This window comes from Scylla paramamosain, chromosome 4 (genome assembly GCF_035594125.1).
Source record: "Scylla paramamosain isolate STU-SP2022 chromosome 4, ASM3559412v1, whole genome shotgun sequence".
NCBI lineage: Eukaryota > Metazoa > Arthropoda > Malacostraca > Decapoda > Portunidae > Scylla > Scylla paramamosain.
Window position 1 is genome coordinate 10,235,107 of NC_087154.1, and position 15,818 is coordinate 10,250,924.

The 15,818-nt window shown below is 40.3% G+C and overlaps 2 protein-coding genes across 2 annotated transcripts in view; both read right to left on the reverse strand.

Moving 5' to 3' along the window:
• Positions 1-494: 494 nt before the first annotated feature.
• LOC135100105 (uncharacterized protein K02A2.6-like) lies at positions 495-901 on the reverse strand. The gene is made up of 2 exons (XM_064003068.1): positions 665-901; positions 495-629 (listed from the first exon to the last, which is right to left on the reverse strand). The coding sequence occupies exons 1-2, from the start codon at positions 899-901 to the stop codon at positions 495-497; spliced, it is 372 nt and encodes a 123-aa protein (XP_063859138.1).
• An 11,947-nt stretch (positions 902-12,848) lies between these two features.
• Positions 12,849-15,818, reverse strand: part of LOC135099718 (caspase-8-like) — a 43,658-nt gene continuing 40,688 nt past the window's right edge. Inside the window, 1 exon segment of the mRNA XM_064002182.1 lies at positions 12,849-13,389. Coding sequence (XP_063858252.1) covers positions 13,218-13,389 — 172 coding nt within the window. The 3' untranslated portion in view covers positions 12,849-13,217.

Genomic DNA, 15,818 nt, shown 5'->3' on the forward strand with positions numbered 1-15,818 from the left:
CAATGGCTAGGGATGGAGCAAGATTCGATAATAGGGCATCGACAACAGGGTTGTTGGCCCCCCCTGACATGGCAGATGTCAGTCATGCATTCTGAGATGATGGCCAGCTGCCAGGAGACTTGGGGCATGAAGTTACCACCAGATTGGGACATGGCATGCATGAGCAGCTTGTGGTCCATGAGAACATAAATCTCCCAGCTCTCACAAAAGTGCCGGAAGTGTCACACCGCCTTGTACACTCCCAGTGGTTCCCAGATGAAGGCACTGTAGGTGCATTGTGGGGTGTCCAAGCACTTGCTCAAGAGCATGATGTCCTGAAGACTGAGATGCACTTCTTGCTGCAGGACCACCCTCACAGTCTCTACTCACACATTGGCTGCTAACACTGTTGTGGCGTTGGGAATTGGAAATAAGAGGAGTGAGAGAGGGGCAACCTGTTCCTTGATAGGGAAAAATGCATGCTCAAGCTCTGACTCCCAGTGCAGCAGTTTAGGTTAGTTATGTGTCCCTCTCAGGTGCTCATTCAGTGGTCCAAATAAAGCTGCTGCCTTGGGAATCAGCCTATGGTAGTAATTCACCATACCTGACCTGACAGTGCTGGTGCACAGGAATTCCTGGATGGTGAGCACCTTCAACAAGAGGGGGGGTGATACCAGTGACTCACTCTGTGGCCCAGGAAGTTGACTGACTGTGCCCAAAGGATGCACATCCTGGGGTGAATCTTAAAGCCATGCTCCTGAAAGTGGGTGAACAGTTGATGAAAGTGTTTGTGGTGGTGAGCGTGGTCCAGGGAAGTGATGAGGATGTCATCAATATACATGACAATGAAGTTAAGGCTGAGCACCATTTTGTCCATGAACCTCTGTAACATCTGGTCTGCATCATGTAACCTGAAGTTCATGAGCGGGAACTCAAAGAGTCACAAGTTTCCTTGTGCTGAAGGTCATGATGGGCGTCCGACTGGCAGTAAACAGGTTGTATGCTGTGTGGTCAAGGGAGGCAGTCTCATGAGCTGATGGTGGGACAACACTCAGCTTGACCATGAAGTCCATCAGGGAATGTTTCCCAGTGAGCCTATCTCTCATCCAGAGCAGTGAACAGGGTCTGGACAAACTGGGGCAGGGGGAAGACAGCTGCAGCTGGGGGGCTAAGAGAATGTTCAGGCAGGGGGTTGAGGCTGCCAAAGAAATACTAAAAGTGTGGGATGGGTTACAGTGCCAGACATTTCCCACCTTTGTTGTTTCACTGGGTCAAGGCCACATTCTGCCAGAAACATGGAGGTGACAGTTTCTCACAGTGGTGCCAAACTGCTGTTGATAGAAACAGATGCCTGAGAACATTTGGCACTGGTTGGAGGTGAGGCAAGTCTCCAGGCAAGATAGAGTGTCCTCTACTCTCTTGAGGCATGTGAGGATGACGTCCTGCTGTGTAGGAGAGGTGACAGAATGAGCTGACACTCTGTGGATGGCAGTCAGCTCTGTGGGATCCCTGAAGAGTTGGGGAGGCTGCTTGCTTGAGGGTCTGGCACCATGGGCATTGCTGAGGGTGTCAAATATACTGTCCACCAGCACTAAGTGCTCGCACACACAGGTCACTACTCACTGACGCCAAATGAAGGCAGGTGGAGGCAACAGTTGTGCATGGCAAAATCGGAGCAAGGCATCTGATTAAGGCTACCATGGTGGAGAAGAATTCAGACAGGCAGCATCCATCCAGCTAAATCACATACAGCTACCCAAGGTGTGCTTCTGTGGATGTGCTCAAGGCACCAATAACCACTGCTTTGATGGTGGTGTAGCAGTCCTCGCCAGGCAGCGTTGCAAGGACGTCAGGTATGTGGGTGGCAACACCAGCCAGAAGTGTGCAAACATAGTGGAACTTCTGGAGATCAATAAGGCTGTCAAGGCTACACTAGGACACTTCCAGATGGTGAAACCAGGATGGTGCATCATGGAAGAATGCAGGCTCTGTCATGGAAGAGTCGTGAGTCATGGCTCTGTGGCAATTACACTCCAGGTCACCAACTGTAGTGTTCTATGAGTCACACAAGACAGAAAAAGATGGCTCTTAGTCAGTCATTTATTTGTACAACAAGATAGCAGAGTATCAAGTCAGCAGGATAAATATGGTGAGGATGGAGCATTGTGAAGTTGTGTCAGGTCTCACACCAAGGTATGACCTAACAACCTAAGTCCTGCCTAACTCTGAGGTCAGGATGCAAATGTTGGCCAGACAAGGTCATGTTGGCTCATGATTTGTGTTTTTTCTGAATTTCAGAGGAAGTTCTGAATCAATAGGATCTCCTCTTTCCAGGCTTCCTATGCAAGGAGTGTTATGCCAAAATCAGTGAGGTTAACTTAGACATGGTTGTCACCATTGTACTCACCACATAGTAGTCTTCTCTCTGTTCCTAGTTCTGTTTAGTGATGTTTAGTTCCATAGGAATTAGCAGGGATGTGGAAACACCAGGTCATTATGGTTTATGTGAACTTCAAAGATTTATACATGGTTCTGTTCTGTGGCAAGCTAGCAAATGAACACGCCACACTTCCAAGTGCCACTAACACCACTTTACCAGAATCTACTGCTAGCAGCACCATGGGCAGCAAAAGTTGGCATATCAAATAGCAAGTTTACTGCTTTAAAAGAAAAGTTACAATTAGAGTAATAGTAATACTACATAGATAATTAAGAAAATGTGTCGAATCTCTCCTATACATATATCCCTCTCTATATCCTATGAATATTAAATAAGCCTACTTAACATCCACATTCTCCTAACCTCATCAAACACAAGCCAGGTAAAGAAGAGGAAAAAAGAGGTGGCAAATCTAAAACAACAACAACAACAACAACAACAATAATAATAATAATAATAATAATAATAATAATAATAATAATAATAATAATAATAATGATGATGATAATGATAATAACAACAACAACAACAACAACAACAACAACAACAGCTATCCCTAACATTGCTAGGTTACATGCCTACCACATCCTTGTGGCAAAAACAAGTGCATCATCCTGTATCAATTAGATTCCAATTTTAAATGGCATTATAGAAAAGAACCAAGTGTAGACAAACTTAAAAAATTCAAGTGTCTGATCTTGGAACTGAAAGTCAGTTAGAGCATCCATTCAAATCAACACCCCATTGAGTACAGTGTGAAGTGTTATGTTCAACAAGATCCTTGACATTCACTTGTGGAGTAGTGATATGCTATTACGTAGATTTATAACCTGCCTGTTAGCAGAGGCAAATTGCATGAATTGGTTATAGTGTTCGCATCAGCTATATCACTGTCCATAGCAATCCCAAAAAGTGTCTGAGAAATCCTTCCCAAGGCATTAATGAACCCACATTTGGAACGGGCATGGTCTGGGTGTTTGCTAAAGTCATCCTCCATTACCTCAATTACTTTCCTAAAATCAATGACTGGGCAATAACTACAGTCCTTCTTGGGAACAAGGACTATTCCATGGGGAATGGAAGTGTTTGCTTAGTCCTTGATGTAGCATGTCTTTGATTTGTTCATCAACTATTTTCCTCTGGCTATGAAGTAGTATGTAGGCTGGAATGTAAACTGGATTAGTGTTTGGTTTGAGTGGAATACAGTGTTTTGCATGATCAATGCTATCACATCATGGTATTCTCTAACAGGATCCAGTAGCAAGTGCTTCAGCTCTGAATAGTCCACAATATTGACAAGTGAATTAAGGGTTGGGGCCTGCCCCAACTCAATGTTAATGGAGGACTGCACCACGGTGACAAAAGCTGTAGGAAACTCTAAGGAGGTTGGCAACATCTTTCGATCATACATTCCCAAGGTAGACTCCATGTTTCACACTTACTGGCCCTCCTGTGGTGTTTACTACTATTGCAGAAGTTACAAGACCTTCACATACAGTGGAAAGAGTTGACTCCACTGCAAGATGCTAGAGTTTATTGGCATCTGTAAAACATGTCACTTTTGATTGGTGTGTCAGGAACCATAATGGGGATGTCCATTGCTATGCGATCCGGAATTTCATGATAACCCACAGCCATGGCTTTAATATGTTTCCAATTTTCATGTCGACTGGAGGTAGTTGGAGGTACATAACAGAGGTAACCGCACGCAAATATTCTCTTTACAATCCCTGCAATTGCTTTTGTCTTTGTGTCAGTGACTTGTCATTTTAGGTAGCTAAAGGCATAGGCTTGCTCATCACCTGAAGTGTCTTCTCCTGAATTATGAATTAATTATTGTTAGAAATTATGTCAAGGTGGTTGGATTTCATGTCCGTTTGTTCCAGTAATCTGTAAGCAGAAAGTTGAAAGTTGGAGGCAACATAGAAATCCATCCACTTGACTGGCATTCCCTTTTTCATTTGTACAAGTAAAGTAACCATCCCTAAAATCTTTAAGGTTGTTCCCCATAACTTCAAGTTGGTGTGGCATAAAGGCCACCAACCATAGTGAACGTTCTGCTTAATAACTTTAAATTGTTCTTCAGATAGGACATTCCATTCATGGTGGCACTAGTGTCCACAGCCAATGGAACCTCACATGGCCCTATCCTATAGGCAAAACCATATGTCAGTTTGATCACAGACAGCCACAATACTGTCATAAATATTTAAGTCCTTAGTAACTGTATATACAGGTTGATCATCTACTTACCCTAACTGGAATTTTGTAGAGGAGGGCACTTGAATTCCCTGGATGGTTGAGGACTGGAAACACATCATGCTTCCAAGTCTTCATATACCTGAGCAACTTGTTGACAACAGCCAGATGAGTGATGCCCATGACTGTGCAGTACACAAAAGTAGGTAGTTTGAGGATAGGGAGTACCACCTCCATAGTGGAAGTGGGATGGGTTACTATTAAGGTAATGAAGAAAGAGAGAAAAATGTTTGCCTGGTGTGACTACAGTTGGAAAAGGAGGCTGTAGGTTCTGGATAGGGAGAAATTTTTTGGTCTTACAGAGTGTGTTCCTTCTTGACTCAGGAAGGACAGTTGTGCTGGTGGCATGCTACCAGCCATTGCTGCCCTGGCCTTTTTCAGATTGTGCTTACATTTTAAGCATCTTTTTTCATTATGTCCAGCTTTGTTCCAATAGGATCAAAGTTTTAGCTGGCCTCATAAAACTGCAGCCTAAGACTCTATGGGCATGTCAATGGGGTTCATAACTGCAAATGACACTCTCTTTTCTCCATCCATCACTTTGATTTTTATTGTTGCAATCAGAGCATCATATAAGTCATCAGGACCATAGAGAAGTGACTGGAAGTGAATGGAAGGCTGCTGACATGAAAGAGCAGGAAGAAGACTTCAAAGAATTTAGCAAAGAGGCCAAAAGTATTGTCAGGTGCCTAACCCCAACCTTGTTCCTTCAGTATATAAATACAAATCCATCTGCTCACCCACAGGAATGGAAGCATCCCAGTGTTTCTCTGTTCTTACCCATAACTCAATATTTTCCACAATGGAACTTATCTGTTTCATGAGGGTGGCCTTAGATTTTGAGCAAGAAAGGGTATGCTCTGCATCATTTTCAAAGCCCTTGGTCATGGTTCCAATCTTGACCGCATGAAAGCAATCTTGTCTACGTCATGTCATTCCTGATTGTCACATAACATCCTCACAAATACTAAGAAATGTACAAACCAAGTAGTCCTCATCTTGACTCATGAAACCTCTAATGTTATAGTCTCTGTTGGGAGAAGTTTCAGTGGTTTAGCAGGAGGATTTGAACCTATATTTGCAGTTGCCATTGTAAGTACAGGCCACACACAAGCAGTATACAATTTACCATCCGTCAGCATTTGAGTGTTACTGATGAAAATGGTCAAGTGCAAGACATCTTCCCTTCACCATCATACCATTTAGCTGCTAGTTTTGCAGCTTTATTCACTAGATATAAAACACAAGATACACTATATGTATTTTACAGTTGGACTTTAAATCACTAGTGAAAAAATATCATCCATAAGATTCTAGAGCAGATTTCTCATTGTAATTAACAAAAACCACTCATAATACAGACTTCATCATAAGATAGTTCACTAAAGCAGATAATCACTCTATTATAAATATCATGCTGGTGGCATCTATGTTGTACTATTACAATATTTACTTTGGCCACCTTTATTCCATATGTCTAGTGAATAGCCTGCCATGAACTCTCATCAAGCCTCCAGCAAGAAGAGACTGATGCTGACCCTAACTGTGAACACAGATGTTGTTGATGTCTTAGAGAGCAGGGAAAGCAGGACAGAGACAGAGAAGTTTGAAGTACATGAAGCTACTGTTTCCTCAGTTTATATATCCAAAAATTAAATATGCTACTGTGTTTCTGAGTCAAACATCACTCATCAGCAATGGTGGAACAAGGGATGCAAAAACAGAAGGGGCACTCAGGGGGCCACAAGTAAATATGAGGGCATCATTATATATATATATATATATATATATATATATATATATATATATATATATATATATATATATATATATATATATATATATATATATATATATATATATATATATATATATATTACATACAATGAGGTATATAAAGATAGAAACAGTAATTTGCCTAATGTTAGTAACAATAGATAATAAATAAGATGTATTTTTGTTGATTATATTTTACTATAAACATATTCAAGGTTTATCAGTTTTCTTAGAAATGAAACAAGATAAAATTATTAATGCTTTCTGTGAAAAGTAGTTCTGCCACTGCTTGTGTTATTTCAAGATTTCTCGTCAAAAGTCAAAATAACTGTGTAAGTAGAAGATTACAGCACTAGGTTGTTTTGATACTTCCTAAAGGGAAATGACAGCCATTTCTTTTGCAATAATGTTCAGTAAAGGCATTGTTTGTAATTACTAGTCTTTGAGATGATGGTAAATAAGGGCGTGTTCAGCACTTCTATGGAAAAGTGATCACATGGCAGCTGTTGTGGAGTGTAGACTAAATGTATTAGTAACTTATGATTCATTTATGCCAGAGATGCACACCACCAATCAGCAGCTGCTTTGCTAGGTATCATGTCCACTTTATTTATTTATTTTTTATTTTTCATTTTATTTTATTTTTTATTTATATTTTTGCATAAATCGAAGCCTTGCATTAGGCATTCTCATATTTGGTGACCTCAATCAATTTCTACCATAATTCTCATATGGCTGCCATATTCTATCATTTGAAACATCTTATGGAGCCGTGGGCATGTTTGTGTGAAATTTTGCTTTCAGATCAGCAAAACTTTTACTGAAACATTTTTTTTTTTTATGTAGGAGGGACACTGGCCAAGGGCAACAAAAATCCAATAAAAAAAAGCCCACTGAGATGCCAATCCCAGAAAACGGTCCAAAGCAGTAGTCAAAAATTGAAGGATAAGTATCTTGAAACCTCCCTCTTGAAGGAATTTAAGTCATAGGAAGGTGGAAATACAGAAGCAGGCAGGGAGTTCCAGAGTATACCAGAGAAAGGGATGAATGATTGAGAATACTGGTTAACTTTGCATTAGAGAGGTGGACAGAATAGGGGTGAAAGAAAGAAGAAAGTCTTGTGCAGCGAGGCTGCGGGAGAAGGGAAGGCATGCAGTTAGCAAGATCAGAAGAGCAGTTAGCATGAAAATAGTGATAGAAGACAGCTATAGATGCAACATTGCGGCAATGAAAGAGAGGCTGAAGACAAAACTTTTGATTCCACCCTGTCTAGAAGAGCAGTATGAGTGGAACCCCAAGACATGTGAAGCATACTCCATACATGGACAGATAAGGCCCTTGTACAGAGTTAGCAGCTGGGGGGGGGGTGAGAAAAACTGGCAGAGATGTCTCAGAATGCCTAACTTCATAGAAGCTATTTTAGCTAGAGATGAGATGTGAAGTTTCCAGTTCAGATTATAAGTAAAGGGCAGACTGAGGATGTTCAGTGTAGAAGAGAGGGACAGTTGAGCATCATTGAAGAAGAGGGGATAGTTGTCTGGAAGGTTGTTTCGAGTTGATAGATGGAGGAATTGAGTTTTTGAGGCATTGAACAATACCAAGTTTCCTCTGCCCCTATCAGAAATTTTAGAAAGATCAAAAGCTAGGTGTTCTGTGGCTTCCCTGCATGAAATGTTTACTTCCTGAAGGGTTAGACGTCTATGAAAAGATGTGGAAAAGTGCAGGGTGGTATCATCAATGTAGGAGTGGATAGGACAATAAGTTTGGTTTAGAAGGTCATTGATGGATAATAAGAAGAGAGTGGGTGACAGGACAAAACCCTGAGGACCAGTGACAATCCACCACAGCAGCAATAGAATGGTCAGAAAGGAAACTTGAGATGAAGTTACAGAGAGAAGAATAGAAGCTGTAGGAGGGTAGTTTGGAAATCAAAGCTTTGTACCAGACTCTATCAAAAGCCTTTGATATGTCCAAGGCAACAGCAAAAGTTTCACCAAAACCTCTAAAAGAGGATGACCAAGATTCAGTAAGGAAAGCCAGAAGATCACCAGTAGAGCAGCCTTGACGAAACCAATACTGGCGATCAGATAGAAAGTTGTGAAGTGATAGATGTTTAAGAATCTTACTGTTGAGAACAGATTAAAAAACTTTAGATAGGCAGGAAATTAAAGCAATAGGATGGTAGTTTGAGGGATTAGAATGCTCACCCTTTTTAGGAACAGGCTGAATGTAGGCAAACTTCCAGCAAGAAGGAAAGGTAGATGTTGACAGACAGCTAAAAGAGTCTGACTAGGCAAGATGGAAGCATGGAGGCACAGTTTCAGAGAATAATAGGAGGGGCCCCATCAGGTCCATAAACCTTCCGAGGGTTTAGGCCAGAGAGGGCATGGAAAACATCATTGCGAAGAATTTTAATAGGTAGCATGAAGTAGTCAGAGGGTGGAGGAGAAGGAGGAAGAAGCCCAGAATCATCTAAGGTAGGGTTTTTAGCAAAGGTTTGAGCAAAGAGTTCAGCTTTAGAAATAGATATGATAGCAGTGGTGCCATCTGGTTGAAATAAAGGAGGGAAAGAAGAAGAAGCAAAGTTATTGGAGATATTTTTGGCTAGATGCCAGAAGTCACGAGGGGAGTTAGATCTTGGAAGATTTTGACACTTTCTGTTAATGAGGGAGTTTTTGGCTAGCTGGAGAACAGCCTTGGCATGGTTCCGGGCAGAAATATAAAGTGCATGAGATTCTGGTGATGGAAGGCTTAAGTACCTTTTGTGGGCCACCTCTCTATCATGTATACCACAAGAACAAGCAGTGTTAAACCAAAGTTTGGAAGGTTTAGGTCGAGAAAAAGAGTGAGGAATGTACGCCTCCATGCCAGACACTATCACCTCTGTTACGCGCTCAGCACACAAAGATGGGTCTCTGACACGGAAGCAGTAGTCATTCCATGGAAAGTCAGCAAAATACCTCCTCAGGTCCCCCCAACTAGCAGAGGCAAAACGCCAGAGGCACCTTCGCTTAGGGGGATCCTGAGGAGGGATTGGAGCGATAGGATAAGATACAGACATGAGATTGTGATCGGAGAAGCCCAACAGAGAAGAGAGGGTGACAGCATAAGCAGAAGGGATTCAAGGTCAGGAAAAGATCAAGAATGTTGGGCGTATCTCCAAGACGGTCAGGAATACGAGTAGGATAGTGCACCAATTGCTCTAGGTTGTGGAGGATAGCAAAATTGAAGCCTAGTTCACCAGGATGGTCAGTGAAGGGAGAGGAAAGCCAAAGCTGGTGGTGAACATTGAAGTCTCCAAGAATGGAGATCTCTGCAAAAGGGAAGAGAGTCAGAATGTGCTCCACTTTGGAAGTTAAGTAGTCAAAGAATTTCTTATAGTCTGAGGAGTTAGGTGAGAGGTATACAGCATAGATAAATTTAGTTTGAGAGTGACCCTGTAGTCGTAGCCAGATGGTGGAAAACTTAGAAGATTGAAGAGCGTGGGCACAAGAGCAGGTTAAGTCATTGCACACATAAACACAACATCCAGCTTTGGATAAAAAATGAAGATAGAGAAAGTAAGAGGGAACAGAAAAGCGGCTACTGTCAGTTGCCTCAGACACCTGGGTTTGTTTCAGTATGTCTATGAGAAAGACTGTATGAGTCATTTGCAGTGTCATGAGTGGTTTAAGTGTTTTCAGTCGGGCAGATGATGATTGAGGAAAATTCGAGATCAGGATGATCTTTGATATCAACAAGCAATGAAAACACTAATGCTGTTTGTTCTGTGATTCATGGAAATTGTCAATTGACTATGCTCAGGATGTTGATAACAGCAACAGGTCATGTCATGAAGTTTTGACCAGAAAACTTGGCATAAATTGTGTCTGCAAAACTCATGCCACGTCAGTTGACTGACAACCAGAAAGAGAACTGTGTCAACATCAGCCAAGAACTGCTTAAGCATGCCAGTAATGACAAAAACTTCATAAACCCAAGTTTCATCACAGGAGACAAAACTTGGGTTTATGGCTATGACATGGAAATGAAGGCACAGTCGTCTCAGTGGGTTGGGCAAATGTCACCCCGACTGAAAAAAGCATGCACAAGTCAAACTTGAAATCGATGTTGTTTATCATTCATTTTTCATTCATTTTATTTATTTTTTATTTTTATTTATTTATTTTTTTCATTCTTATGGAGTGGTCTCTCATGAATTCTTGCTACAAGATCAGGTATGGAGTTCTCCATACAAGTTCTAAGGCATTTGAGGGAAGATATGCACCAAAAGAGGCCTGAGCTGGGAAAACAGGAGCTGGGTGTTAAATCACAACCAACCAAGTCACTCGTCTGGTTAATTTTTGGCCACTAAAGAAGTGATTGTCCTTCCCCACCCTCCATACTCTCCAGATTTGACCCCTGCAGACATATTCCTGTTCCCGAAGTTAAAAACCATCCTGAAAGGATGTTGTTTTCAAAGTGTAGACAAGATAAAACAAAATTTGCTGAGATAGCTACACACCATCTCAGAAAACAAGTTCCAAAATGCATACCAACAATGGCAGAAATGATGTGCTGCAAGCATGGGGGAGTATTTTGAAAGAGACAAACATGTATAATGTTGTATTTACAGTAGTAAAGCATGTATGATAAAAGTCCGATTTCTTTTTAACAGATTTCATATAATGATAATTATTCTTAACCATGCAGCTACCATGTTGATCAAGATTAGCATTTAAAAAACCCACAAAAAAAAAAAATCACAATTTAGTTTTATATATTGATAAATAAGGTCTATTATGTACATACACATAAAAAAAATATAAAAGTAGCCAAGCCTGACCTGTTCATTTCCTATACGGTACAAGATAACACAGGCTTTGTCCAATTGGACCAACCTATATCAAGTCTGTCCTTCAGATAGAAAGTGTCAGAATCTTTCAAGATCTAACTCCCCTTGTTACTTCTGGCACCTAGCCAAAAAACAGCTCCAATAACTTTGCTTCTTCATCTTTCCCTCCTTTATTTTAACCTGATGGCACCACTGCCATCTCATCTATTTCCAAAGCTGAACTCTTTGCTCAAACCTTTGCTAAAAACTCTATCTTAGATGATTCCGGGTTTGCTCCCCACTCCTTCATCCTCTGACTACTTCATAATACCCATTAAGATCCTTCGCAGTGATGTTTTCCATGCCCTTGCTGGGTTTAATCCTTGGAAGACTTATGAACTTAATGGGACCCCTCCTATTGTTCTCCGAAACTGTGCCTCCATGGTTGCATTTTGTCCAGTCAAACTCTTTCAACTCAACATCTACTTTTCCTTCTAGCTAGGAGTTTGCCTACATTCAGTCTGTTCCTAAAAAGGGTGACCATTCTAATCCTTCGAACTATTATCCTATTGCTTTAATTTCCTGTCTAAAGTTTTTTAATCTATCCTCCATAGGAAGATTCTTAAACATCTATCACTTCACAACCTTCTATCTTACCATCCCATCAGCATGGGTTCCGTCAAGGCTGTCCTACTGGTGATCTTCTGTCTTTCTTTACCGAGTCTTGATCATCCCCTTTTAGAGATTTTGGTGAAATCTTTGCTGTTACTTTAGACATATCAAAAGCTTTTGATAGAGTCTGGAACAAAGCTTTGGTTTCTAAACTACCCTCCTATAGCTTCTATCCTTCTCTCTGTAACTTCATCTCAAGTTTCCTTTCTGACCATTCTATTGCTGCTGTGGTAGGCGGTCACTGTTCTTCTCCTAAATCTATTAACAATGGTGTTTCTCAGGGTTCTGTCCTGCCACCCATTCTCTTCCTATTATTTATCAATAATCTAAACCAAACTTCTTGTCCTATCCACTCCTATGCTGATGATACCACCCTGCACTTTTCCACAACTTTTTGTAGGGTTCCACTCATACCACTCTTTTAGACAGGATGGAATCAAAAGCTTTTTGTCTTATCAGCTCCTCTAACTGTCTTCAGCCTCTCATCGCCACAATGTTGCATCTCTCGCTATCTTCTACTGTTATTTTCATGCTAACTGCTCTTCTCATCTTGCTAACTGCATGCCTTTGCTATTCCCTCTGCCTTGCTGCACTAGACTTTCTTCTTTCTCTCACCCCTATTCTGTCCATCTCTCTAATGCAAGAGTTAACCAGTATTCTCAATCACTCATCCCTTTCTCTGGTAAACTCTGAAACTCCCTTCCTGCTTATCTGTATTTCCTCCTTCCTATGACTTGAATTCTTTCAAGAGGGTGGTTTCAAGATACTTATCTTTTAATTTTTAACAACTGCTTTTGACTCTGTTCATTGACTGGCACCTCAGTGGGCCTTTTTTTTTTTTATTATTACAATTTTGTTGCTCTTGGCCAGTACTCCTCTTGTATAAAAAATAAAAACACACTACAAACCTTTTGTTTCATTCTAGATTACTTTTTATTTGCTGATTTAAACTGATTTACATATGAATATGAGGAATAAACAAAGAAATAAATAAAACCCAAAAAACAATAAATAAAAAAAAATGAAACCCCCCAAAAGCATTTTTTTTTAACACCACATCACTGACTACAATACAACTCAACATTCAAAGTGATAAAAGTATAAGTTCTGACCACCACACAGTCTGTGAGGCATAGAACAAAACCTTCATCAATGCCTCTAAATGTTTTCCAATCTGTGGCCAATTAAGTATGGAACCACTTAAAAGTTTTGGTAATTTCAACTAAATTTTTATTATACAACAAAATACAACACAACACAACACAACAAGGCATCACCTTAAGAAAATTTCACATTGATGAGGCTGCTGGTTAAACTCTCCAGGTTGTCTTGACTCTCAATGACCTCCTCCAAAGCCTCTTCTAAAAGCTTTTCCATAACTTCAAGTTGTGTTAGGATTGCTATTCCTTCCAAGAAGTGTTCCTCCTCAGCTCTGACCAGCTGCACATCTCTGCATGTAAACAAAAAAAAAAAAATATGATGAGGCATAATAAACATATAATTGAAGAAACTGAAATGTATAAATACTGTTTTATAGTGATGTATAAGTAGAAGAGTGGCAGTTATCTATGATAGTTATGATGGGATACTCTGTTTGAGAAGAATGCAGAGCATAGAAGGGAAGTAAATTATGGAATGAAATAAACATAGCTGAAAATGTATGGCTACAGAAGAAGGATGATGTGCCATAGGAGAGACTCTTGTCCAAAGGACTGTCAGTAATGCAAAAGCAAATAATAATGAGAAGTTAAGTAGGAACCTGACAAAAAAAATTGATTGTGAATCAGAAAAAGAAGAGATGAAGAGGAAGCAAATGGGTATGCCCAAGAAAGGAAAGAGAATGAGAACTGACAGTGACATGGTAATGCTCTAGAAATAATTATCACTATTAATAACAAATAAAGATGTCCTGATAGCACCAGTCACAGATTTGAGAATAAAAGTAATAAATAAATAATTAAATGATTGAATATAAAAAAAAAAGAAAAAGAAACATAAAAACCAATTAAACAAAATCAGAACTGGAATACTCAAGGTGGTGAGAGGTAAAGTCGATAATAAATTTCTGACGTTTACTGCATTATAAGAAAATAACACATAAATAGCTAAACTCTTCAGTGAGAAGCTCTAACACTTCCCCTACCAGGCCAAGGAGGTATGACTAATCCTGCTCCTCCCCATTTTGGGGTAATGACAAGAAGGGGCCCTAGACTACGCTAGCTGGGAAAGAGACACCCAGGAAGCTTATCTACTCTCTTGGTGGGACGAGGATGATGATGGATGGTGAGAAAAATGGCAGGCAACACCACTGCGTAGTTCCCCGGTGAGGGAGATAGCAAGTGGCACTCCAGCAAGCAAACGTCAAGATAGCTGGCCGCTAGTGCCGCTGGTCGGTCCGCTGATCATTTGACTCTTGTATCCTGCAGGGGTTGATGAGCACAGGGTGAGGCTTCGACATGGTGTTGAAATGGAATAGGAGCGCAGTCTTGTATCAATGACTGCAGGATCCGAAAAGGAAGCAAGGAACTGCAAAAGATCACGGCATCATGTCTCTTCCTCTTCTTGACTGGTTGTCTCTCTCACCATAGTTTTTAATTTTCCTTTTTTCATCTTCTCTTCTCTTTTTTGCTATTCTGCCTATTCAAAACTCTCCTTGGCATGTTTCCATTAACATATCACAGATAATCCATTCATGGATTTACCCTGAACATAAACTCTCTAGTGTGGGAATTATTTGACCCAAGTGCCTCCCAGGTAACACACAATCAAAGAAAGCATCGCTAAACATAATTATAAATAACATAACTTAGCTATGGTTAGAGCTAGTGAGGAGTGGTGATGGCTGGAGTGACAAACTGATGTCACTGGTGTTCTAAGGCCAGTGGTTGGTCGTGTTTTCATAGCTAAGACAGCTTCCTTGAGATTATCCAATGGTTCCGAGCTTCTAAGTTCTTCTTAACTTAGCAAATTTAACTAAGTAAAACTGGTAGAGTGATAAGAATGCATCTTAATAGAACTTGTTATGGTGGCTAGTGGATGACAACTGCTACCAAAGCAGGCAGGCTATCTGCCTCCTGGCTTCCTTGCTACTTCATAAACAAAAGCTACAGGCCTTTTGTACATTTCTATCTTGGTTTTAATTTAATAATTAATCCATAGTTTGTACTAGATTAACCTTAATTAGCCATCAATATAAAGTTACAATTTTATATGCAAATCACAGCACAAACCAATAATGCATTGATATGATGCATGATATAAGTAGAAATTTCCACATCCTGGGGCTGGGTGTTACCTGAATCTATATTCAGGTAATGTGACCTGGTATCCATTCTCTCCTGAACCTGGGGCAACCCTCCAGGTCTACTGACCTCAACTAGGTTGATCAGGATAGGCTCAGGAGAGCACCCCAGCAAAATTAGTTTATTTATTGTTCTGAGAGTTCTTTGTTCCTCGATGATGACTTTGGTTGTTCTAATGAAACCATTCTCATCAGGATACAATTTGAATATCCTAGCTAAAGGCCAAGTGGAATGACTCTGCTCTGTCTTTAATAAGACAGTGTCACCTTCCTTAAGGAAAACTACATTTTTGCCTGGCTTAGTGCCATAAAATTTCTCACAAAGACTGACAAGATATTCTTCAGTGTTTCAAGACACTTATCCTTCAATTTTTGACTACTGCTTTAAACCCTGTTTGGGGACTGGCATCTTAGTGGGCTTTTTTTATTGGATTTTTGTTGCCCCTGGCCAGTGTCCCTTCTACAAAAAAAAAAAAAAAAAAAAAAAAAAAAAAAAAAAAAAAAAAAAAAATCCTCCTGTAACAATTTATTTTGTTGATGATAACTCTCTCTCAAATACTGGGACCTATCATCTATGG

Excerpts from the sequence above, each read along its gene's own strand:
- LOC135100105 (XM_064003068.1), bottom strand. The coding sequence starts at position 901 with ATGAACTTCAGGTTACATGATGCAGACCAGATGTTACAGAGGTTCATG. Across the intron at positions 630-664 it reads TCAACTTCCTGGGCCACAGA|GTGCTCACCATCCAGGAATT; the intron begins GTGAGTCACTGG and ends CTCTTGTTGAAG.